The 26,244-nt window shown below is 49.0% G+C and overlaps 1 protein-coding gene across 1 annotated transcript in view; it reads right to left on the reverse strand.

The window, feature by feature from the left end:
- Positions 1 to 2,392: 2,392 nt before the first annotated feature.
- PEBP4 (phosphatidylethanolamine binding protein 4) overlaps positions 2,393 to 26,244 on the reverse strand; it is a 209,383-nt gene continuing 185,531 nt past the window's right edge. The window contains exon 7 of the mRNA XM_048828990.2: positions 2,393 to 3,928. Coding sequence (XP_048684947.1) covers positions 3,837 to 3,928 — 92 coding nt within the window. The 3' untranslated portion in view covers positions 2,393 to 3,836. The remainder of the gene's footprint in view (positions 3,929 to 26,244) is intronic.

A 26,244-nucleotide genomic window follows, 5' to 3' on the forward strand; every position in this document is an offset into this window, starting at 1 on the left:
GTAATGTCAAAAAATAATCAGGTGGTTATGGAGCCTGGAAACTGGAATCCAGACCAGCTTTGGGTCTGCCACATAACTGGTGTGGAAGTGGGTCCTGCCAAGAAAGAAGCTCTTGCAGGCCAAGATGGAGATGTCAGATTTGATGTCTCGGAATGTTCAGCAGGGAGGATGTTCTGATGGAAGCATGTTTCATTCACACACGTCTCTGGTGACAGCTGGTTTCTCTATGGACCAACACTCAGATCTCCTCGCACTGTGGGGGCATCTGACGTCCCTCTCCTCTGCATCATCTTCTTTGTAGTCCTTGTTCACTTTAAACTCTTCCCCTTCTTTAGTCAACCACCTCTGCCATCCCAGGACCTGATTTTGCTGCTCTCCAGAAAGGAGAATTCAAGGTTATCTCCAAGAGCCAGCTGAGAGGTAAGCAGGTGCCTTAATGCAGATATGGTTATGTCGCTCAAGACTTTCCTTTATCTAAAGCCCAACTAACACTCTGTTTCCTGGGTCCCTGCACTGACTGTGTCCCCTCGGCACGGGGACTTGCTGAATAACCTGGTGGTGGGATCACTGAGCGGTGGTAGATGGAGCCAATGAATCGCAAGCCAAGCAGACAGCATGGTGGCTGGCATTGTCACTGTCTTGGGAGCAGGGATTCAAGGACTGACACTCTGTCCTGACTCCATGAGGCTGTCGTGGTGGGGATGCTGCCCTGCTCCAGGGACTGTCCTTCAGCTGTCTCCCAAGTGCCTTTCTGCAGGCTCCCCGAATGGAGGTTTAAGAGCCCCATGGGCGCTGTGAAAAGAGCAAGACATGGCCTTGGTGACCTAGCCACTTCCTTCCTGGCAGTAGCACTGAATCAGACTCTCCACAGGAGTCAATCAGAACTTACCCAGGTTCTGATACCTTGAGCATCAGCTGTTGCCATGTGCGTCATTGCTGGGTTGGCCTGCACAGTCAACGCACCCCAGCATTTAGCTCACCCCTGCACCTAAACTCCAAAAGACTTGGGCCGTGAAACCAAATTCTATTCTAGGTGGTGAGCAAATGAGTGTGTGGTACATGCTCAGGGTGCACGCCAGAGCACAGGGTGGCACAGTAGCCTCAGGGGAAAGGGAGCCAGGGACAACATAGCATCTCAGAGGAGCACAGGGGAAGGCGCCTGTGGGCGTAGAATCATAGAATATCAGGGTTGAAAGGGACCTCAGAGGTCATCTAGTCCAACCCCCTGCTCAAAGCAGGACCAATCCCCAGTTTTTGCCCCATCCCTAAATGGCCCCCTCAAGGATTGAACTCACAACCCTGGGTTTAGCAGGCCAATGCTCAAACCACTGAGCTATCCCTCCCCCCACATGTTTGTGTCTGGTGAGGTGGACTCCGATTGTGGTGGTTGTGGGTTCAGATTACAGCTGCTACGGATGGCTAGCCTGGGAGACAGCAGGAAGTGAAAATGCTAGCACTGCAGGTTCCCCTTTGAAGCTGCAGGAGATTGGATCAGAGCTGCAGAATCATCATGGAATCAGAGATGGAAAAAGACCCGTGAGGTCACAACTTGTTCATCCCCATTGTGGGGCCTGGTGCGGATTGTTCCCGGCTCGGCATTCTGCAGAGCCAAGCGATGGGGGCCCGTAGTGTTTCTCCTGGGAGGTGACTCTGTAGCCTAGTACATGTGTGCATGATGCTTTGGCAATGTAGGGCACTGTATGTGCTATTATGGAGCAGATATTCAACAGAGGTTTCCAAGTGCTCAGCGCCTACTACCGGAACCAGGTTTGCGGTAAATCTCAGCACTCATTTAGGCTCCTACATAAGGGCCAGAGTTTCAACAGAACTCAGCATCCAACATGTACCCGACATGCTGAGCTCTCTTGCAAATCTGTCTGCTAATCTCATCCTTACCTTTTTATACCTGCCCTGAACTCAACGGCATTTCCCTCCAACCCAACCCAGAGCTGTGAAAACATCCTGGAGAAATTCTGTCTTTCATATGTTGTTCTCCAATTGCTTTACAACCTCGCTAAGCTCCATGACCTCCTTGGCGGGTAGGTCAGCATCACTCGCCTCAGTTTTTCAGATGGGGACACTGAGGTGCAGAGAGGCAAACTGAGTCATCCAGCGAGTGAGTCAGTGGTGGAGAAAGAAGTAGAATCCAAGAGTCCTGATTCCTATCTCCACCTCTAATCACTACATCACACTCCCTCTTCGAGCTAGGAATAGAACCCAGGACAGCCAATTCCTACCCACAGCTCCAACCACTAGATCACACTCCCTCTGACACAACTGAGTGCTGGGCCTGTATTGGTGCCTAAATACTAGAGTGCTGGCTGCTTTAGAAATGCACAGGCGGATCCCGTGGGAAAGAGACCCCACAGGGTAAATGTTAACGCAAACGATGTTCAATGGCACATTTTATTCTGATTGCTGCAATAAGGAACAGGTATTAAAGAAAAAAAAAAGCACAGACAAAACAAAACCAAACAAAACCCCACTCCCACACACAGAGGCAGGAAATGCTACACTGAGCCTAGGCCAGAAAGGAAGAGACAAGTCGGAGGGCCGGATCCGGCTACTCTGTCCCAGTGGGATTCCCAAACCACACAGCTTAGAGCCTGTCAGTGACAGAGCCAGAGGGACCCAGCTCTGACCGTTTCTTTGTCACTTCAGTACTAGACACAACATCTGGTACACAGCTGTGCCGAGTTCACTACGCTTGCTTGGGGAAATGGAGGGTGACCACAGAGCATGGGACTCGAGGAACAGTTAAACCTGGATGGTCACTGCGAAGGCCCGTCTTCAGGACAGCCGTTGGAAAGGCTCCTGCTACAGCCCGGGGGGGGGGGGGGGAGTCTGTGCTCGATCCTGCTCTCACTCACACTGGTGTAATTCCATTGGTTTGACTGGGTCCTCTCCTGCTTTAGATGGCTGCAAGTGAGACCAGAATCAGGCTCTCCAAACTGATGACCCTCTCTCTGCTCACTGCCACGCTGAGGCCAGACTGGAGGCCACTGGTCTCTTCAAGAGACTCAGCATCTCTCTCTAATACCCGCGGCACCGCGAGAATGGCGGCTTTGGTGGCTGCTGCTGTGCAAGCCAGCTGTGAAACTTTACACCAGGCTGAAACCAGAGGGACATACCCTAGCTGAGAAAATCCCAGCTGGGTTTTTGGGGTAAGGGTGGGTTTCTAGCTATATGGGCGAGGACAGTCTTAGCATGTCAAAGGCAAGGCTGGTGCAAAGGGGCCAGAGGGCAGGCATAACTCCCAGGCAATACCCTCGAGCCCAAAGTTGCACTGGCCCCTGCAGCCCCTGAATAGGAAAGGTGAAAGCTGCTTCCTCAGGGCCCTGTGCTGGCACCTGCATCACTGGAGGGATAACTCAGGCTCCAAGACAGCTTCAGGAAGTGCAAAATACCACTTCACCTCTGCAGACTGCCCGCCCGGTGCTAGATAAAGCCCATCACAAAGGGCCTCGACAAACCAGCAGGGTTCTAGCTGCAGTGCACTCAGGTGAAGGGGGCGTGTTTGCACCTCTATGGTGGCATTGGTGGGGCACCAGGGTCAAAAGCTGAGCACTGTGCATCGTGGAGGAAATATGACTTGCTCCAGTGCAGGGCACCGGGCTGGCCCCAGCAGTGACCGGGGTACTGAATGGAAGGAGATGAGGAAATAATGGAACGGGTATAAGCATTCGTAGAATTCACTTTCTAGAGGGCAGAGGCTGAGTGTGACATTTTTCAGAGCCTCACGATCCGACAGGGAAATGCAAACAACTCAAAGCCAAGAGGAGCGACACTCTTCCGAGGGGAAGCTCTGGGGCTGGCCTCAGATGGCGATGCTGCCTCTAGTCACTGTGATGTTGAGTGAGGAACTGGGTCGAAGCCACGGGGGATCCGAGCCGAAACTGCTCAATGAAATGCTCCATTGGCCAGGAACCTGGAAAGAGACCAAAAAGGTGGGAGCGAAAGTCAAGCTCTGAGGGCTGTTCTGGCCAGCAGTTTCAACTGCAGGCACCGGAAAGAGAGAGATGTTCATGCTTGTAATGGGGCTGGGCATACACTCAGCACTGGGGCCTGCCATCTGGAGCTCCAGGGCAATCAACCAAGGGCAGAACGGGTCCTCTGAGCCCACAGTCTCTCACTTGGCTATTGGGGCCACCCACTGAAAGCCTCAAAGCAGCTCCTGAGTTGGTCACTGTTCTGTCTGCCGGCGTTTCCACTTGTCCCCTTTCTTCCTCCTCTCCACTAATGAGTTTCCCACTCGACCGTAATCCTGGGTATCAATGGTCACTGTCCAGCCCCGGAACGGGCCTGGCACAGGGTGCTTGGCCTGCCAGTGCAAATTCCAGCTGCTCCAGTCCTGACCTGGAGAGGTAGGCTCGAGGGGAGAGAGGCCCAGTCATTTCTTAGCCCCTAGCTCTCCTCACCTTTGTCATTTCTGTTTCAGCTCCTCTGAGCTGGTAGTTTGCACCGGCACACATTGATCTCACAGGAGGGAATGCTTGCTACAATGACCAGCACGGAGCATGAAGGTAAGGGACTTTCTAGACCGCTGCCCCACGGGACATAGAGTGTAAGGGACCGTCGTCCAGACTGGTCACGGAAAAGTGGGCTGGAGCCCTATGGGATTGTGCTGGGGGGAGGAACCGCACCTCCTGCGTTTCCAGTCCACCCTAGCGTGGTGAGGATTCACGCTGGACCAGTGTGGGCTGAGTGGTGACAAGCCTTGTGCGCAGCTAGGGTAACACTGTGGAAAGCTCCTGGGCATGAAGAGATAGCTCCTCAGCATGGACTTCAATGGAGCGGTGCCCGTTTACACCAGCTGAGGATCTGGCTCAGTGCATTTGACACGCATTCCGTGGCTGCGTCAGCTGCTGCAAGCACCAAATGGGGCAGGCCAGCCTGCAGAGAGCAGGTGTGATTCTCCTCTGTGCCGGCTGCGCAGGGAGATCCAGGACAGGCTTGTTCTAACGTGGGGCACAGAGATTTGCTGTTTATTTTTCTGACCTGCATGACACAGACCACATCCTGTCAGGAGAGAGAGAGAGAGGCAGAGCCAGAGAGAGAGAGACTGCCAGTGAGACGCAGCCTCTCCCGGACCGTGGCACACACCAGCATGCTTAGGTGACCCCAAAGCTTCCCTGAGCCCTGCTCCAAACCTGTGCCAGAAAAGGTCTGATGCTCTCGTGCATTTTTCCGGGCCGCTACAGTCACTCTTGGGTTTTGTTTATTGTAAATGCTGTTTGTTCCTTTCATCTTCCTCCCCCTCCCGCCCCCTTCTGCTTCCTGATGACCTTTGGAGCAGACCTTCCCACGGCTTCCCACAAGCCCACCCCGAGATACTGTGGAAATCCCCAGCCACTGAGCCGAGATGCAGCCTGTTGGGGAGGACGAGGGAGCTTCCCAGGCCCCATTCCCTTGAATGAGACTGGGGGCTGCATTCAACAGGCAGTGCCATTAACCCCCGCAGCACACTGTGCATCTTGGCTGAAAAGCCTCTGGGGTATTTTGAGAGCTTCTTGGTCCTTCCTTTTTGATCTCCCCACCACATATAGGCTTGGACCCCATCTCTGCCAGATAGACCCAGGGGAGGTGAAGCACCTGCCCGGTTGCCCAGTGCATTCTGGGAAAATCTAAGCCATATTGCCCCGGGCTGGGCCAAGCAGGGGCTGATGCAGGCAGTGACTCCTGTCCCCCTAAGCCAGGGTCAGAGGTCAACGTGGCTGGCCAGAGGGAATGACCTTGCTCACACAGGAACCAGGACGGGAGTGATTTTCCTCAGAAACAAGAAGTGAAACCGCTCGCAGCCCCAGCAGGGCTGTGACCAGCAGCTTGTGGAGGCAACACTGACCGGTGTGTACATGGAGGAACTGACAGCACCCTGCCTGGGGGTGGGGAGAGGGCATTCCTTCCACGCCTGGGGGCGGTGGGACACCCCTGGCCTGACTGAGTGCGTTTTTCCCTTGGGCGCGGGTGGCAGGGATGCCCTTCTCCCTGGCCGGAGGGCGGGGGACAGTGCAGAGGTGGCAGGGATTTCCCTATCTCTTGCTGGAGACTCCTATATGGGGAGGAGGCACCAGACACATACAGGTCCCATCGTGATCTCTCCTGTAGTGGGCAGAGATTCATCCCTGTAGGCTCCGAAATAGGATGGAGTCATCTTCCCTCTGACCCTCCTGGGTGGCTGATGTTATAGCTGCACTCAGAGAGGTTGGGAGGGGTATTAAACAGGGTGTGACGTGTTACATGGCCTTCCCTGTCCCCCTGGGCCTGAGAGTTGGGCAGGGATCTCAGCACGGGGAGTGTCTCCTAGGCCAAAGCTAGGGGAGAAAGTGGCACCTTGCTGGGCCAGCGGGTACTCTTCTCCCACTGAAGCTAATGACAAAACATGGGAGGCCAGATGTCCCCATCTTTGGGATGTGCCCAGGTGCCCACACTCTGAGGAGTGTAACAAGGGCTGGCAATGTCACCTGCCCTTAGGGGAGCACCCTTGTCTGAGAGGTGTTCTGCAAAGGTAGGCTTGTGGGGAGGAAGAGTGGTCACTCGCCTGCAACTCTGGCAACCTGGGTTTGATTCCCCTGCTCTGCTACAGATTCTCTCTCTGACTTTGGGCAAGTCACTAAACTACTCAGTTCTCTGTCTGCACAATGGGGACAAAAGCAGTGCCCTACCTCACGTGGGGGTGGTCAAGTTCCTTCGGTCTTGTGTAACTACAGTTAAAGTGGCAAACCCCACTAGTGTGGGCACAGTTATACTGGTAGAAAGGTGCTTATGTGAGTGTAGCTTAATCCAGTTTGGCAAAGCAAAGCTCACTCTACAGTATAAAGCACCTTATACCAGTATAACTGTGTCAGTAGTAGGGCCTTTACTGGCATAACCAGGTTGGTAAAAATATCCCGCCCCTAAGGGATGGAATTATGCCCTGGTAGAATCTTGTAGAATATAGATTAGCACTTGTTCCATTGCCAGTTTAGCCCATTCCCATTTACACCGGAGAATTCCCACCCTCTCTCCAGGGAATTTCGTGTTAGGCATGACCCAGCCTGAAGCGACTCCCCTGAGGAGTTAGAGTGGCACCCGTGGAGCTGGGCTTGTGATCTGGCCCTTAGCTCTTTTAATCCTTTCTCACAACTCAATTCCTTAGTCCCCTTCACCCACTTCATGGTGCACCTTTGCACCCCCTCTCGCTTGTTGGACTCCTCCTTTGGTGCCTGAACACGAACACGGTATTCCCGGTCTCGTCTCATCACAGCCAGAGCTTCCCCTCCCTCGTGCTGAACAGCAGCTGGCTCCACCGGCCTGCAGTCGGTGGGGCTGCTGGAGGAGCGAAGGGCTATTCAGTGTGAACGAGGGGATCAAAATCCATTTCACAAAGACGGACCGTCCTCACCCTGCTCTACAACGTGACGCCTCTGCTGACAACAGGCCAGAAATGCACACGCCAGCCGTATCGAGTTGCATGCGTGTGCCTGATGTGGCAACCCCTGACCCTGGTACTGGGATACTCTGAATTAAAGCAATGAGAAAATATCACTGCAACAAACCGAGATGGCGCTGGGCCTCGGTCCAGCTGAAGCCTGCTGTCTATTAGGAGCCCTGACCCCCTTGTGCACCTCCCTGACGCTGGGTTAGGATGGCATCACTTCGCTGAATTCAAATCTCACGCCACCCATCCCTGGTGCTTTTGCAAAACAGCTGAGCTAAGTGGTATTACTTCATCGTGTGCCTCCCAGACAATGGCTCCGGCCCAGAGCGAGTGAGCGGGGGGGGAAACGCATCCTGACTCAGGCCCCTCCCCTTTCCTGCCACAAGCGGTAGGAGGACTCAGATGCGGCCACCGACTCCGGTTGAGTCAGTGCCTTAGAGAAGGGACTGTGCAGTTTAGTGCTTTGCGGTTCCGCAGCTGGGCAAGAGCAAAAAAGCCCCTGTTCTACTGTCAGAGCCTTCTTTTTTCCATGAGACCGTCGGATTTAGGCGAGGCTTGAGGAAGTGTTGATCACGGAACGCGTGGGTCACCGCCTTGACGGGGCGTAGAGGGGCACACTGCGTGCAATGCTAGTTCAGTCAGCTTTCCCTGTGCTGCCCCACAATGGGGCCTTCTCTCTGGGGGAAGCGAGCCTGTGTGTAAATGGGAACCGATCCTGTGTTTGGCTTGTTGCAGAGGCCTAGGAGCCTGGCACGTCCGTCCGTGCTGCAGAGAAGAGGCTGGCTGTGAATCTGAGAATAAGCTGTGCTGCACGCTGACATTCCCATGTGCTGCGGCCGAGATCCCCACTGGCCTTGCTTTCCTTTTATCTGTATGTGCATAGGAGGGTAGCGCGGGCAAAAGGGGCTGGATTGAAGGGCATGGAGACTGTTTACTCACAGGCAGCATCAGCGCCAGCTTCTACCACCAATCTGCCTAGCTCCTGACCCGCAGGGACCCCCTCCAGGGGGCAGAGGGGAGTTCAGGCCTTGTCTACACTAGAAAGTTGTACTGCTTTAACTACACTGGCATCATTAAAGCAGACCAGCCTAGCGTGTACACAGTTACATCTGGATAAAGGTGGTATATCCCAGAATAGTTTTTCCCTATGGGAAGGGGAAGAAGCTATACTGGTATAAATTACCTTTGTAGCAGTGTAACTGCATCTACATGAGGACTTGGGCTACTATAACTATGTCGGTAAAAAAATCACCCCCTGTCCGACATGGCTAGCCTCAGGCTCTAAGACACTGTTAGTTCCTGCCCGCTCTGTCTGAAGAAAGATTGCAAAGTCTGGCACTGTTTAGTTTTGAGAGGAGAGAAATGAAAAGAGACATGGAAGCTCTTCAGAGCAGGGATTGTCTCTGTGATACGTTTGTACAGCACCAAGCACAATGGCGGGCTGGCCTCTAGACCCCCCTGCAGTACAAATAATACATCATCATCATCGAGGCAAACAAAATATTATTATGACCATTAATTATTTGTACTGAGACAGCACCGAGGAGCCCCAGTCACGGACCGGGACCCCCCTGTGCTAGGCATTGTACAAACACAGAACAAGAAGCTCGTGCCTGCTGCTGCGACCTTGCAATCTAAGTAATAAGTGGTGTAGAGAAGGTAAATCAGGGGCTCCTATCTATCATTCCTCATAATACTACAGCAAAGGGACTTTCAATGACACTGTAATATAACCAATTGAAAGCTGATAAAAGGAAATCCTTTTATGATACAATACTCTATGTATATAAATCTCCCCACTGTATTTTCCACTGAATGCATCCGATGAAGTGAGCTGTAGCTCACGAAAGCTTATGCTCAAATAAATTGGTTAGTCTCTAAGGTGCCACAAGTACTCCTTTTCTTTTTCCTACCTGTGAGGCTCATGTCCTTGGGGAAAGCACCGTGTATATCCCACCTTGCCCAGCAATGAGCTGAGTGGCTAAAAGTCTGGAGAAACAGCTCTGTGACCACATACTGTCTGCCTGATGGGCAACAGATCTCAGTGGTCAGAAAGCAGAGGTGTGCCCGGGTCTGCAAATGGCTCTCACATGCTGACGTCATAGCTTTGAGAACAGAAATCAAACCTGGGATTTCCCTGACCCTTGCTACCCAAGACACCCTCACCCCACACGGTGCCTAGGATGACCGCAGTCGTGGGTGTTCGAGACAGCACTAGCCTCAGGGGGCCAAGATGCCCCTCAAACCCTGCATGCCTGAGACACCCCCTAACCCCAGATGCCTATGATGTGTCCCCCCAGCCCCACATGCTGAAGAACTCCCCCTCCACACACACACCCCTAACCCCAGGGGCCAAGTTGCCTGCCATGCCTGAGGTGACCCCTAGCCCTGGAGTGTCCAGAATGGGACTTTCCAGGATGGTTTTTTGGGTTTGGTTTGGGTTTTTTAAAATATTTGAGCCTAGCAAGACTATCTGCAGCTAGAGTAAAACAGCCCCAGCCTTGCCCCGCTAACCCCCACGCTGGCTGGCTAAACTGAAGACATTATATGATAATGGGAGCCAAGTGAAACGGCCTCACTCCTCCACCCCTCAGCCCGCAGGGTGATTTCTTTCTGCAAATATATGACAGTTCCTGAACCACTCTGTTGCTCTGACACCAAATGGCCTAATTGATTCACTAATGCTTGGTGCTGGTGATTCACCAGAGCTCTTGATTAACAGCCAAGGGTAGGAGAGAGAACAGCTTGGGATCGGGGGTGGGGGGTCAGAAGGGCCATGACCCCCTCCCCTCCAGAACAGTAAGAGGTTTCATGCTTCCTTTGGTCCATTTTCAAGCTCATTTCCTGGAGGATTATATCATAGGGTTTCACCCTCATCTGAGTGCTTGCTGCAGTCCGAGGAGCTGAGAACACTCCACAAACACTCCCTCTCACAACAGCCCCATTATCCCCGTTGTACAGATGGAGAAACTGAGGCACGAGGGAGTGGAAGCAACTTGCCCATGCTCACACTGGCAGAACTGGGAATTGGGGCTGCTGGGCCAGATGCCTGCTTCACTGACCTAACTGCTAGACAGTGCTCTCTCTCACTGGACTGGGTTATTTTAAATGAACTTTCACAGCACCACTCCTGCCCATCCCGTTCCTGATCCATCACTGCCCACTAGGGGAGCTAGTGAGCAGAGCAAGTTGTTCTCTATTTGCTCCAGACTGATGCTGCAACCAGAACATAAGGTCTCCCATGTGCTCTTAAGGACCAAGCAGCTCACAGGCTGACTGGCCTCCTGAAAATCTGAATGTGCCTGGTTCTGTTCTTATGGAATCCTGGTGTAAATCTGGACTGACTCTGCTGAAGTCAGCGACGTACCTGGTGTAAGTTGGGCAGGGGGGAACCAGTCACTACGAATCCTGGATCGTAGGGTCTGGAGGTGAGTTCTCTCTAGCCATTGATGGAAGGTCTCACGTGCAATGCGCCGGCACCATTGCAGGAAGTGGGAATCAAACTCCATCCTGATGTCAGCAGAGCTCAGAGGGCAGTTTGCGTTCTGTAATTTATCTGCTTCATCACCGGGTACGTTCTCAGTGATAGGAGACCTGATGCTTTTCTGCAAAGATTAATGATGTCCCAGCAGAGGTAGGCGGGAGTCCTTTTTACCATTAAATAACACCCAGAGACTTCTACACTTTGGATAAAGCAGCTGAAAAGTGCTGGATTTGCAGCACCGGTTCAATTACTTGCAGGGAATATCTGCCGAGTGGCAATTCCGACTGGGAAGTTAGCTGAGAAGTTTGGTGCAAACTTTGGAAGGGTTTTGAGGAACTCCACTGCTTGCTGCTCAGCTCTTTGAAGGAGCTGGCTTGTAGGGATTTTTGTTCCTTTCCCTTTTGCTGCGGCTGCTGTCCTTTGGCTGGAGGGATGGGATTGGGACAATTGTGAGGACTGAATCCGGAGGCTTGGAGGAATCAGGGCTAGCTCCGTAAGATTTAGGGGCCGCAACTGCAGTTTGTGGGCTTGTTCCACCTTCTATGGAACTAGAGTTGCTGAGGAGTGGTCTGCTCTTGAAATCTCGCTGCAGTTCTCTGCACTGTCTGGGTTTCTGTGCAAGGCTCCTGGACTTCCTTATGATACTCAGTGCTTTTACAGCACCTCCCATTCCCGGAGCTCAAAGTGCTCATTACTTGGCTTCAAAACACCTCTTCCCAGTTGGCATTACTTCCATTTTACAGACAGGAAACTGAAGCAGAGAGGTTAAATGACTCACCCAAGGTCTCAGAAAGAGTTGGAGGCAGAGTCAGGAATGGGACTCAGAGTGCTGGACAACCCCTGGCCTGTACTTTAATCACAAAACTATTCCTACTACACCCTAGAAACATGTCCAGAGGTGACCCATCTTTTTGAGGGCTCGGCAGTCTGGGCAAGAAGCTGCTTGCCAGACATGAACTAGGTCTCCTCGCTCGCTGCCCGGGGGAAACCTTCGGTCATTCAGTACAATCAGGGCAGCTTCCAATTTACAGCTCCAGCTGGTAACCGGGGAGGCCATGACTGCTGTCCCCATGCTCGCACTCTAACTGTGTTTGCCAGAAGAGGGTCTAGGGCACAGGCTGAGACAGCAGCTTGTAATGTGGTTCTTTCCCATCTGTCCTGCACAGGGGCCAGATCCAAAGTCAATCAAAAGACTCTGGTTGACTTCAGCGGGTCTGGACTGGGCCCAGCGTCGGCAGCGCTCTGCTCGAGAGCACCCTGTTTAGACATAGTTCAGACTCATGCTGTCTGGACTGCCATGTAGACAAGGCCTTAGGGGGAGGTGGGACACTACCATAGCTCTGCCACGTGGTGCCCCAGGAGAGTTAAGATGATGATTATTAGTGTTATTAAGCAGCTTTTATACCTGCCTAGCTCCTTAATGTCTTTATTCTCTCACTGAGGCTTTGCCAAGAGACCAAAAGCTCGGGGTCCCCCTGTGGAATTTTAACCCACAGGAGGCTATGCTCCGGTGCAGGTGCTGTGGCGGAGTTATTTATCCCAGAGTGGCCTGGCTGGGACGTAGCCTCTGCTTCTCATCCAGGTCCTGGGTCTACCTGATTTTCCAGGTGGGTGGAACTGAGCCCCAAGGAGTGCCTTGCACAATGTCGTCCTGTGAGTCACTGGCACAGCCCCAATGTGAATCTAGCACTGGGCGAAAGAAATATCCCCCAAAGAGCATGGCGCTTTGACAGCATACCTGAGACAGGTCGCTGGGCCCCGTGGGGGAAAGCTGCCCTCTGGGTACTCACATCTGCTGTTTCTCTGCAATGTTCCCTTCTGGGGCAATTCCTCCAAGGGGTAGCGTGGTGAACACTTGTGAAAATCTGAGTTTTTTCACATGTGCGCTAGTGGGAATCTGTTCATGTTTTAGGAGTGACTGCAAAGGGCATAGCCAGCATGGAGTGCTTGTGAAAATCCCACTCACAATAGATGCACACACTCACCAATAAGGGACACAGCTGCCTAAGAATTCCTTCTAGGTCAGGAAACACCGAAAATCCCTAGAATCACCACCCTCCTAAGCTTCCTTAAAATTGTGGGTGAAGGCCGCAGAACAGAGCATCTCCCATAATACGGTCTACTAAGGAACTGGTTAGGCAGGGTGCCGAATGCCCGCTACTAAAAGCACCCTCAACACCCTGACCACGGACGTCGAGGGCATGCAGCACCTTGCATGATTCGTCCCTAACAGAGTAAGTGCAGTTATGAGGCCTAGAGGTCTAGCACTGTGTGAATAAAAGGCCTGACGAGGAAGAAGAAATATGTGGTTCTGGGAAAATAAGGGAGCTGATCCTACAAGGTGTTGAACACCCTCAGCTTCCCTGGACATTAATGGCACTCACAGATTCCAAGGCCAGAAGGATCCATTGTGATCATCTAGTCTGACTTGCCTTATAATAGGCCAGAGACCTGGCCCAAATAATTCCTAGAGCAGGTCCTTTAGAAAAGCATCCAATCGTGATTTAAAAATTGTCAGCAATGGAGAATCCACCACGACCGTCGGTAAATTGATCAAATGGTTAACTGCTCTGATCATTAAAAATGTACACCTTATTTCCACTCACCACTTTCTAGCATTGTGTCCTACAATTCAGCCATGGCATGCACCACACAGAGAGCAAAGGGGCTGTGTCCATCCACCCACCACCAAGCAAACTGCTGTCTAATAATCCAGATTTTCCATTTACTTCCCTCTCAGCTGCTGATCATGTCAACTCACATTACATGTGACGAATGCAAACCACTCCAGACATATCCCCTCCAGTAAGAACCTCACACGGCTTCCCAGTGCAAACAGGGCCCATCACAGATAATCACTGCAATCCTGAGTGATCACACTGCTGTGATACACACCCTCTGTGATCAGAGAGAATATTATACCCCCTCCCTAACACATAGAATTAGAACAGGTGAGTTTCCCCCTGTAAAGGGACAACTCACACACCAGCCATTAAATAATCCAAAAAAACCTCACAGGCTGAAATGCAGCAATCCCTTTCTCATACATGGTGTAGGAACCTTACATCCCGCCCCCCCAAACTGTTAATGGGATTTGAATGCAGACGAAAAGCAGCAAAGCACAGATTCTTGCCACTTGAACTAAATCACTCATGCCCTGGGAACAGTAGCAGGCAGCTCTCATCTGTGGACCAGCCACAGAGGGGCCACACTGTACAAACATGTTGTATTTAGGTATTGCCTAAAGAGTAAGGGTTGAGTAATCTCTGAGTAAAGGACTGAGACTTTGTCCCCTCGTTAACTGCAATCGTTTTGGCAGCTGTGGGCTTCTCCCTTATTTTACAAAACACAGTGGGAGCTTGCAAATTCTCAGTTTGCTAATCCATAAAACCCACTCAACTCCAGGATTTTCCTCCATTGCTCAGCAGAACGTAATAGCAGATACAAGGAGCTCTCGGGTCATTTTTTAGACTCTGTGACTAAATGACCCGGGAGCTCCTTGCTAGTGCCCCATGTGGTGGCATAATGAAAGACTCAACATCAACCTCACTTGTCAACCTGCACGGTGCTCTAGCGTGGGGCCTGACCTACAGCTCCAGGGCCAAACGCACCAGGAACAGGAGGCTGTTTGAATCCAGATTCAGGCTCTCAATCCAGCTCCGTCTTGCCTGCCAGTTAGCTGTGTGAATAAGGGAGGTCCTAGTGTATACATACAGGCCTGCACACAAACGTACGATAAGCCCAGCAATTGGACTCTTGCGCTTCTGGCCTCCTGTGCCAGCCGCCATTTTGAAGGAGATGCCTGGGTGAGTTGTGATCGTGACACAGAGTGAAAGCAGCAGCACCAGATACCCTCGAAGTCAAGCGCTGGTTTTAGCAACACAGTCCCGGGGCTGAGTTTACTTGTCAGCTTACTGGTTTCACTGGATCACTAAATTCCCCAGTGCAGAGAGGGAGTTTCCCTCTATTTGTACATCAGAGAAGATATTAAATAAACAGTTCGAAGCCAGACCAAGTTGTGGATTAGGTGAGTGTGTTTGACATTTTACAGACCACAAACATTATCGTTAATCAGTGAAAATGAAATAGATGTAACCCTTTCAGCTCGGGGTGAAGCTGGAGAGAGCTTCCAGTGAGAGAGAAAGGCTTTTGCATAGCAACATTCCTGATGTACCTCCTAGACTGTGAACTCCCAGTATTTCCATCTTCAGTAAGAAACATGGGGCCTCATCCCTCAGCTAGTGTATTATGGCATAGCTTCACTGGAGCCAAAGCTACACCGCTTTACACTTCCTCAAGATTTGGCACATGGAAGTCTGTGTGAGGCCCCAAGCTGGGATTTTTAAAGCTGTGAGAAGCCTTCCACATGGTGGCTTTATTTGTTTAGGAGGATTGGGTCCATACAGCCTGTATCGATGGAGTCATGCCCAGGCATTTAAACGACCCAGGATAACTTTCATGTTGGGACAGGGAGTGCAGTGACTTGTCTGTCACAACTGCGCGCCAGCCTGTGGCTGCATGTGAGATGGATGCTCTCCTCACGCATGGGATTTTGTTGGCAAGGCAGCGGCTCAAAGGGATCTGGTCAGTTGCCTCACCAGGAGATGGCAGTCGTGAGAGCTTCAGGGAGCAGACCAATCTGTTTGTGGCACCAGGCAGGTTGTGGAGTTTAATGGTGGGGGGACCAGGGACAAACCGAAAGGACTTCTGGGGTCTATCTCCAGCTCTGCCACTTGCTGGGTGACCTTGGCAAGTCACGTAACTCTGTCAGTGCCTCAGTTTCCCCACCTGAGAAATGGTGATCATGATACTGTGCTGCAAGACTTAATTTCTCTTTGTAAAGAGCTTTCTGATCTCTGCGTGAATGGTGCTATGTTCATGCAAATTATCATTAGTAAGGGTTGCCAGGCACATGACTGACAGATCCATTTGCTTACCTACCCGCATACTGGAGGATATATCTAGGCCACTTCTCAGCCAGCTATCTTGGCATCTGTCTTCTGGCCAGTAGCTGCTATTCTTATGTATAACTGTAAACTTCTCTAACTGCCCATCCAGGGAGGGGAAACAATAGGATTTATTTTACTTTTATCTTTTGCTATTTTAATTTTGTTCCTTTCTATTTTCCATTGATCTGAACAAGGAGGAAAAAACATACATAGGTCGCAGTTTAGTGCCCTCTTCTGGAGGTCTGAGCCCCTCTGGGTCTATGTGGAGCAAATGGCTTGCCATTAAGATGTCAGGCCTCTGTTTTATTAAAAGGGCACTGCCTGCTTATTTTATGCTCAAGATGCAAGGTGGCTGTGTGTGGGGGAGGTGAAAGTTTTATCAATGGCTAATGGGAAGAGAAATGTTTTCATGATCTTTTACATTCATTTTCAGTGGACCCATTTTAGGAGGGAATTTCAATTTAGAAGCCCTGATCCAACAGTATTGTGCTAGTACACAGATATGTGAAAATTAATAGAAACAGAAGAGGAAGCTGACTAACCCTGTTTCACTGTTCCCATCAGCCCAACTGCAAAAACTAAACAAGCCGTTAATAGATTAATACATTAGAGCTTTAAAGTGCTTCAGTTGTAATAATCTGAGCTCATCCACATGCCATGCTGTTTAAGCCAATGGCTAGGTTCTCTTTTTATGTTCCAAACAGATGAAAAGTCAAAGAACTGTTTATGCCTAAAAGCAGTGTTTTCTTGTATCATCTCAGTGTTGGCTGCAACCTGAGAGACTTTTCTTCTCCTGACTGTACAGTTCAAGTATTTCCCTTTGTCGGACCAATAAAATAGGATCTAAATGAATGATCTCTGGGATTATTAGTAACAAGGATAAGGAATTTAAAATATGTATTCTAATGGATTGTGCTGCATAGAGTCTATAATCTACATCAGTGGCTCTCAACCTTTCCAGGCTACTGTACCCTTTTCAGGAGTCTGATTTGTCTTGCCTACCCACAAGTTTCACCTCACTTCAAAACTACTTGCTTACAAAATTAGACATAAAACTACAAAAGTGTCCCAGCTCACTATAACTGAAAAAATGCTGACGTTCTCATTGTTACCATATAATTATAAAATAAATCAATTGGAATATAAATACTATACTTAAATTTCAGTGTCTAGTATATAGAGCCAATATAAACAACTCAGAGTCTGTATGAAATTTTAGTTTGTACTGACTTTGCTAGACCTTTTTCTGTAGCCTGTTGTAAAACTAGGCAAATATCTATGAGTTGATGTATCCTCAAGAGGACCTCTGCGTAGCTCCAGGAGTACCCCTGGTTGAGAACCACTGGTCTAAGCAGATTATCTATCTGGCTATCCAGTGCTTACCACTTTGCTATTTGAGTGCATGCTAGGTGCTTTGGAAATATCTTTGATAATTAGATAAAAGTACCATTGCCATCTACTGGATGCAGCAAGAACTGCTTCCCTGTGTTTCATAGATCCTATATTGCTAACAACTAACGAAGATTCTTATTTAGCTAACGTGGCAGGAGATGTACGCTTTTGGTGCAAGAGGCTCTGACTTCTATCCCCCTTGTTGTCCTGAACTTGCGAGTGGCTAAGCACATGGCAGGAGTGACAGTACTGAATTCCTAGATGGCCTTGGGTTTTTCTACAGTATGTTTGTCAGTTTCCCTTGAATACTGATATCATGGAAACTATTTGCACATCGTTTCTTCCATAACTGGATGAAAGAAAGTGTGGATACCAATCTGCTTCATCTTACTGATGAGTCTTACAAGCAGTTCTCTGCATGTAGCTTTCTATCTGATCATGAACAGTCTGCAAGTAGAAGGCACTTTGATTAAGTATCCCATCCTTCTACTAATTCTGACAGCAATGAACAGATGGAATATATTGGCAATTCATGTTTATTCAATAGATACATGGGGCTCTATTAAGTCAACAAAAATATTATATTAAAATGACAAGGAGGATCTGGTTTAAAGCAAGACTAGATGGAAAACTGAAAGCTAAGGCTGATCTTAACAACTCCTGGTGGGCTTCAGTATTAGAGCAATGGGTGATCTGGTGTGGCTCTTACCCGGCAATTCTTACGAAGAGTGGGGTGGTCTGAGCCCTGGAGAATAGCTTTCCATTTCTATTTCCTGGCTTCTGTTAACTGACGTCAGAGCTTTAATATAAGTTTAATGTGCTGTAGAACATATATTTGCAATTTTCCGCTTATTGACTTTGGGTTTCAGTGTAAGAGATGGAAAAGATTTGCAAAAAGTATGAAACAACGGAGGATTTGATGCTGTGCTGTAAATCAGCATTAATGTCATTGAAGTCAATGGGGTTACATTGGTGTAAAACCCCTGTCATGACAGAATCTGGCCCTTTGTTTGGATGCATTTAGGACTTCTGCCCCACTAACAATTGTCCATGGGGGTTCAAATGGACAGGCCCCTGAGGGGTGCTTGTTAGATCCAGCAGCAACTGTTGGACACACAAGGTATGTGAGTCAGTAGGAAAGAGGTTAAAAATAACCTTCCACCAACTATTTAAGTAAGGGATCCTCTTCTGTGACAGTTGCAATACAGAGCCCAGCATAGCTGTTGGACAAATTGAGATGCTAATGTATCAGAGAGTCCAGTGACAAGATATACTAATATATTACAGGTCTTTTGGACACAGCCCAAGCAGTTCTAACAGCCAGCAGACAACAGACCATGCAACAGTAGGATGAAAGGTAGCTTAAGTGAAAAATCTTGCACCCGGGAGTGACACATTTTGCATCGAGTTCCAGTGGAGTGTAATCTGAAACGTGAGTTACAGAGCCTCGGAATTAGCCACTGATCTTTTGGTACATTGTGATGTTCTAACTATTGCGTACATGGTGAGCGCCTCAGGGGTAGAGCGCTTTCTGTGTCCCAGGGGACATCTGCTACAGAGCGGGTGCCTTGTCTAGTAGATAGAACACAGGGCAGGGCGTTCTAGGACTCCTGGGTTCTGTTACGGGGTCACGTCCTCATGTCAAGTTAAGAGGTTGGAGTGTTCTGTCCTCCTGGACAAGTCACTAAAGGTACGTCGGCACTGAGGGAGTAGGGGGAGCTCAGAGAATGGGTCGACTGACTCAGGCTCGCGGGGCTTGTGCTACGGGGCTAAAAATAGCAGTGTAGCTGTTTGGCGTGAGCTGGAGCTCAGGCTCTGAGACCCACCCATCTTGCCAGGTTTTCACGTACGCTGCTATTTAGCCCCGCAGCACAAGCCTGAGTCAATTGACCCAGGCTCTGAGACTCACTGCTGTGGGGATTTTTTTGTTTTGTTTTTTGTTTTGGGGCGTGTAGACGTGCCCTTAGGCCAAAATTTTCAAACTCGGCTGCCAAAAATTAGGCACCGAAATCCACAGTTAAGTCAACTACTTAAGCAGACTGATTTTCAGAGGTGCGGAACACCTACAACTCCCAGTGAAGTCACGCAGCCCTTTTATCTGATCAGCAGCTGTCTGTGGCAGAAAGCTCTTTGATTAGGTCTCCCAACTTACCTTTCCCATCACCAGGGCGAAGTCATTGCTGCTGCTTAGGCCCTCCGGCCCCGAGATGATATTACATGATCCACCCTGCCGTAGTGCAGCCACACCACCGTGTAATTGAATGGTAGAACCCTGCATGTGTTACAAAGTGGAGCATGCTCCACAAAATACTTGTTGAAATGAAGTGTCTTTACAGCGTAAGTGGCCAATTATCTTCAAGATGAATGACTCAGATAAAGTTCTCTGATCCATCGAGGGGGAATTTAGTGAATGTTGCTAATAGCTGGATCTAGTGTGTGAGGAGTTAGGAAGAGACAGGATTAAGGAGAGAAATCATCTGCATATGGAATAATTAGAAATCAATTGTCACAAAATCACAGAACATCATTCTGGGGCTGTGCAGGTCCCAAGCTTTCCTCTTTGTTAATTAGAGAGGATCCAGGATTACTATGTTTAATTACTTGCCAAGATTCTCTGCATCTTCTGCTATCATCATCATGAATAGGTCGGAATATGAACAAGAGGCTGCTAGGCAGCTCTCCAACACCACTTTCTACAAGCCATTACCCTCTGATCCCACTGAGGGTTACCAAAAGAAACTACACCATTTGTTCAAGAAACTCCATGAAAAAGCATAAGAACAAATCCACACAGACACACCCCTAGAACCCCGACCGGGGTATTCTGTCTGCTACCCAAGATCCATAAAACTGGAAATCTTGGACACCCCATCATCTCAGGCATTGGCACCCTGACAGCAGGATTGTCTGGCTACGTAGTCTCCCTCCTCAGGCCCTACGCTACCAGCACTCCCAGCTATCTTCGAGACACCACTGACTTCCTGAGGAAACTACAATCCATCGGCGATCTTTCTGAAAACACCATCCTGGCCTCTATGCATGTAGAAGCGCTATACACCAACATTCCACACAAAGATGGACTACAAGCCATCAGGAACAGTATCCCCGATAATGTCACGGCTAACCTGGTGGCTGAACTTTGTGACTTTGTCCTCACCCAGAACTATTTCACGTTTGGGGACAAAGTATACCTTCAAATCAGCGGCACTGCTATGGGTACCCGCATGGCCCCACAGTATGCCAACATTTTTATGGCTGACTTAGAACAACGCTTCCTCAGCTCTCGTCCCCTAATGCCCCTACTCTACTTGCGCTACATTGATGACATCTTCATCATCTGGACCCATGGAAAAGAAGCCCTTGAGGAATTCCACCATGATTTCAACAATTTCCATCCCACCATTAACCTCAGCCTGGACCAGTCCACACAAGAGATCCACTTCCTGGACACTACGGTACTAATAAGCGATGGTCACATAAACACCACCCTATACCGGAAACCTACTGACCGCTATTCCTACCTACATGCCTCCAGCTTTCACCCAGACCACACCACACGATCCATCGTCAACAGCCAAGCTCTACGATACAACCGCATTTGCTCCAACCCCTCAGACAGAGAAAAATACCTACAAGATCTCCATCAAGCATTCTTACAACTACAATACCCACCTGCTGAAGTGAAGAAACAGATTGATAGAGCCAGAAGAGTACCCAGAAGTTACCTACTACAGGACAGGCCCAACAAAGAAAATAACAGAACGCCACGAGCCGTCACCTTCAGTCCCCAACTCAAACCTCTCCAACGCATCATCAAGGATCTACAACCTATTCTGAAGGACGACCCATCACTCTCACAGATCTTGGGAGACAGGCCAGCCCTTGCTTACAGACAGCCCCCCAACCTGAAGCAAATACTCACCAGCAACCATATACCACACAACAGAACCACTAACCCAGGAACCTATCCTTGCAACAAAGCCCGTTGCCAACTGTGTCTACATATCTATTCAGGGGACACCATCATAGGGCCTAATCACATCAGCCACACTATCAGAGGCTCATTCACCTGCGCATCCACCAATGTGATATATGCCATCATGTGCCAGCAATGCCCCTCTGCCATGTACATTGGTCAAACTGGACAGTCTCTACGTAAAAGAATAAATGGACACAAATCAGATGTCAAGAATTATAACATTCATAAACCAGTCGGAGAACACTTCAATCTCTTTGGTCACTCGATTACAGACCTAAAAGTGGCAATTCTTCAACAAAAAAAATTCAAAAACAGACTCCAACGAGAGACCGCTGAATTGGAATTAATTTGCAAACTGGAAACAATTAATTTAGGCTTGAATAAAGACTGGGAGTGGATGTGTCATTACACAAAGTAAATCTATTTCCCCTTGTTTATTTCCCCTCCTACTGTCCTTGTCAACTGCTGGAAATGGCCCACCTTGATTATCACTACAAAAGGTTCCCCTCCCCACCCCCGCTCTCCTGCTGGGAATAGCTCACCTTTCCTGATCACTCTTCTTGCAGTCTGTATGGTAACACCCATTGTTTCATGTTCTCTGTGTATATAAAATCTTCCCCACTATATTTTCCACTGTATGCATCCGATGAAGTGAGCTGTAGCTCATGAAAGCGAATGCTCAAATAAATTTGTTAGTCTCTAAGGTGCCACAAGTCCTCCTTTTCTTTTTACAGATACAGACTAACATGGCTGCTACTCTGAAATCTGCATCTTCTGTCTCCTGAAGACAATGCTGGCTGGGGTATGCAAAATAACTCCCACTCCTACTGTGCCGGGCCTTTAGAAGAGGTTTGGTGCGTGGAGTGACTAGCAGTGGAGCCTGAACCAAAATCCTGCATCCAAACTTGCCCTGGTCCAAATCCAGATTTCATAGCTGATCACTCTTTCTACAGTGGACGAAGCCCTTAACTCAACACATGAACCTTCCCAACCCACCCAAACTTTGAGAGGGCTGAAAACCCTAGATCTGGTTCTCAGTTTTGTGACCTAAGCCCATCTGTATTAGTGACAGAAATGTCTATGTGTTTGCCAGTATGGTTTAAGCCAAAATACTTTGGATATATTAATATATCAGAACGAAGTCTCAGAGTAACCTTCATTCAGATGGATTGGGGTGTTCCATGGATTTATATACTAAGGTGAATGGGGCCATTTAAGATATGATATAAGACAGATAAATAGATGGGTATGTATGGTGATAGATAGAGAAGCATATCAGAGCCATCCACTGTAAATCTACTTACAGAACTGGATTCTTCCTTGCTGGTACAACATGGGAGTTTATAAGCAAAGACTCATATCCAGGTCAACCTGTTGTCCATGAGTGTATATATTTGGGATGGATTTAAGAAGCTGGCTAGATATGGGCAAACTCAACTGGGTATTTTTGAATTGTTTGCTTTAATAAATTAGCTTTCTCTTAGACTACTGTGCCTGCCTATTGCTTTATAGCTTAATCCAGGATATGAGATATTGGTTAATATAGGCATTTGTTAAATACGTTAGTCAATGATATGCTATTAATTGATTTTTTTCCACAATGGAGTCTACATTTAATATGCTTGTTGTTCTGGCTTTGCAGTAATAGTTTCTATTGAAAACATGATAAAACATTATTTTTATAAGCACCTCTGATGTAATGTTCAAAATTAAAGACTTTCATACTATGAGGAACAGCAGTAGCATTTACCACGGATAAAGATGGCCCTGAAGCAACCCCACCAGAGTCTAATTATCTCACAAAGGTCAGATCCATGACTGCTGTACATTGGAGTAGCCCTGCTGACTTCATTAGTGCTACCTTGATTTACACCAGTTGCAGATCTGGCCCTCAGATTTGGGAAAATTCAGAACTGGGTCAAGGTTTGAACTTTGCAGCTGGCCACAGGGTCTTTAAGGGCCGATCCAAAATACTGGATCCAGTCACCCCTGAACCACAGGAGACCACTGGGTGGGAATGTTGCAATTACGTGTAGCTACAGACTGTATGCTGAATGCTAGGTGCATTCGTGCACTCCTTCGTGTTATCAAGAACTTCTGTGCGCTCATAGGCCGTGTTGAAACTAGAGAGTTACAGTATTACTAGGGTCGAGAATTACTGATCTGATCGATCTAGGTGCTTTTATGCCCTCCCCCACATCACGTGGTGCGGAGGATTTGTAAACTTCCCCCCCTGTAGCCAGGGCCCGAGGAGGCTGAAGAGGCTCATGCCATGTAAACTCATTGGGAGCAGCACCCATCTTTTTGTTCTGCGTTTGTACAGTGCCTAGTGCATCCTGGTCCCTAGCTGGGACACCTAGGTGCCTAACACAAATAATACATAATAACAATACTAATTGCATGGGTAGGGCAGGGAAGCACAGCATCATTTGCTAGATGCACCTGATCCCTATTCTCTCATTGCTCGCAAGGCACTTGTTTGCACAACTTTCTGAGACAGACATGGCTCTGGCTCTGCACGTGGATGTTGTTTGTTGCCAGTGCTTCTCGTATATCTCCGTGGATGAGGCCACCTTGCAGGGTGTCCCTGCAGCTGTCCCTCCGCCTGTCTCTTAATATCCTGCCTGTGAAAAATTCATCATGCAGTAGTTTTCTTTGAGACCCTGGTCATCCCTCCATGAGGAGGACATTCCTGGCCTGGTGGGGCAGGGATTTTATGAGCAATATTTCAGGGCTGTTTGTGCAACTCCATTGCCAAATCTCATTATTCCTGATGTTTATCTCACCACCTGATATGCATAATAGCTCGGAGGTGTCACTGATGAAACTGCTTAAGCTTGGGGACGTGCCAGCAAGGATTTGTCAGCATTTCACAGCCATTGAGACCTCTCCCCACCTTGGATTCTGCTATCCAAGTGATTTAGAGCTGGCCGGCTGGGTGGTTTTTTACAGCTCTTAACAGCGGCTCCTTGAGCCTCATCCCAAAAGATACACCAGCCCTGCTCCTTTTAGGGACCCCTTCGAAGGCACCTGCATGACTCTGGGCCTCCCGAGGTAGAACTAGGATCTTTCTGGGATCTGTCTCACTGCAGAAACATCAGGTCAGGCCCCATTGTGTGAGGTGCTGTACAAACATACCATAAACATGAGTCTTTGGGGAAAGCCCTGCTCCAGCATTGGCTTTCTCCACTCCACTGCCCTGCTCCAAAGAGCATACAGTCTACAAGAGAAGCCCTAACAGGTGTATGAGACAAACCAGTCTGGCCAGGGTGGGGTGGAGGAATTGGGGGAACATACCGGTATCATAGGATGCACACATTATTAGGGCTGCTGTCTGCCCCACACAGAAAGCCCTCCTCTTCCAGAGCATGCCATATCCTCCCTTTGACTGTTGGTTCAGAGGATTTCTGTCCATCACCCTGCTATCTTTTGTTCCCTCCATAAACATCTACCAAGGTACTTCACTGACCTCATTTAAATCCCTTCTTAAAACTCTCCTCTACAAAAAATGTAACAATGGTTAGGCCGCTGGATGAGACCTCTGCTCCTCGCGCTGACCAGTATTGTCTCATTGTTTCCTTGTACTTCCCGTGTATCTGTCTGTCTCCATTTGTTCTCTCTTGTCTTATACTGATATTGTAAGCTCTTTGGGGCAGGAACTGGCTTTGTCCTGTGTTTGCACAGTGCCTAGCACAATGTCCAGGGCCAGGGCACTGAGGCAATAGAAATAAATAATAATAATGGTCCTGGCTGTTTTTATAGTTCTCATGACCTGCTGCCCGGCCCCCCAGCATCTTGGAGGTATGGAGATGAGAGTGCTTTACTAGCCCCTCATCCTGCATGCACTCCATCCATGGAGGGTTTCTAAGGAAATGCCTGATCCACAGTGGGATTTCTTCACACAAATTGGCCCTGCCTCCGCTCTGCTCCTTCCCTGTGTCAGCTCTGCTTTTCTTCCCTCATTGATCCTCACGTTTCGAACCCTGGCAGCTTCGGTAAGAACCATGTTGAGTCTACAGCCATGCTCTCCTCCTACTCCATTTACACCGATCCTCCTGTTATTTCCACTGACCCTCTCACTCCCTTCACGCCCTCCTAACTGCTCCCTTCCTCCTTTTTGTGTTCCTATTCCCATGCGTTTTCCTGCATCTCCCTCTTCTTGTGACCTCCCACTCTCCCTATGAATTCATCCCCAAAACATGCTTCACCCACAGAGGAGGATGGGAGGGAAGATGGTCCGGTGACAAAGGCATGGCATTGGGAGTCAGGAATCCTGGGTTCTCTCAGTGGCTCTCTGACAGACTTGCTCTGACCCTGGGGTCCACCTCCCTGTGCATCCGTTTCCCCATCTGCTTCTGCCTGTGGGTTTGAGACTAAAGTGTGACTTTTTGCAAAGTGCTTTGAGATCCTTGGATGCAACCCACCACAGAAGTACCAGGAATGAGGATTATCCCAGCAATGACCTTGGGAAAATTTCTCCACCTCATGTATCATTGCATGGTGTGTTATTTGTGTCTAGAACATCTGTGCCAGAACTAGACCGCAAGCTGATTGGACAGGGCTATGTTTGTAGTATGTTGTGGGGGCTAAGTAAATAAAACAGTAATAAAGTATTACATGAAATTTTCTCTCCTGTTCTCTTAAAAAGACGATTCCTGACTCCACAAAGTTTGCCAGCCCTTTTCTGTGCACCAGCACAGGTTAATTATCTAACATTGTTGTTCTCTTATTTAACTACACACATTGCAGCAAGCAATAGGATACATGACCCAGCACATTCAGGGGGGTGGTACTCATTGAGTCTGTGGGGTTAGTCCAGAACCTGGCAATATTCAAACTGAACACATACCCCACCCACCCCCATCTCTGCACAGTGATCAGAACCAAAATCATGGTGTTTGGAGAAGCATGTTTCCTGTGAGCAGGGGAAATGTGATATGATAGGCCAAATTCTTCCCTGCTGTAAATTGATTGAAGTTAATGGTGTTACACCAGAGGAGAAGGTTGCTCAATCAATTCTGTC

The sequence above is a fragment of the Caretta caretta genome, chromosome 26 (genome assembly GCF_965140235.1).
Source record: "Caretta caretta isolate rCarCar2 chromosome 26, rCarCar1.hap1, whole genome shotgun sequence".
Taxonomy (NCBI): domain Eukaryota; kingdom Metazoa; phylum Chordata; order Testudines; family Cheloniidae; genus Caretta; species Caretta caretta.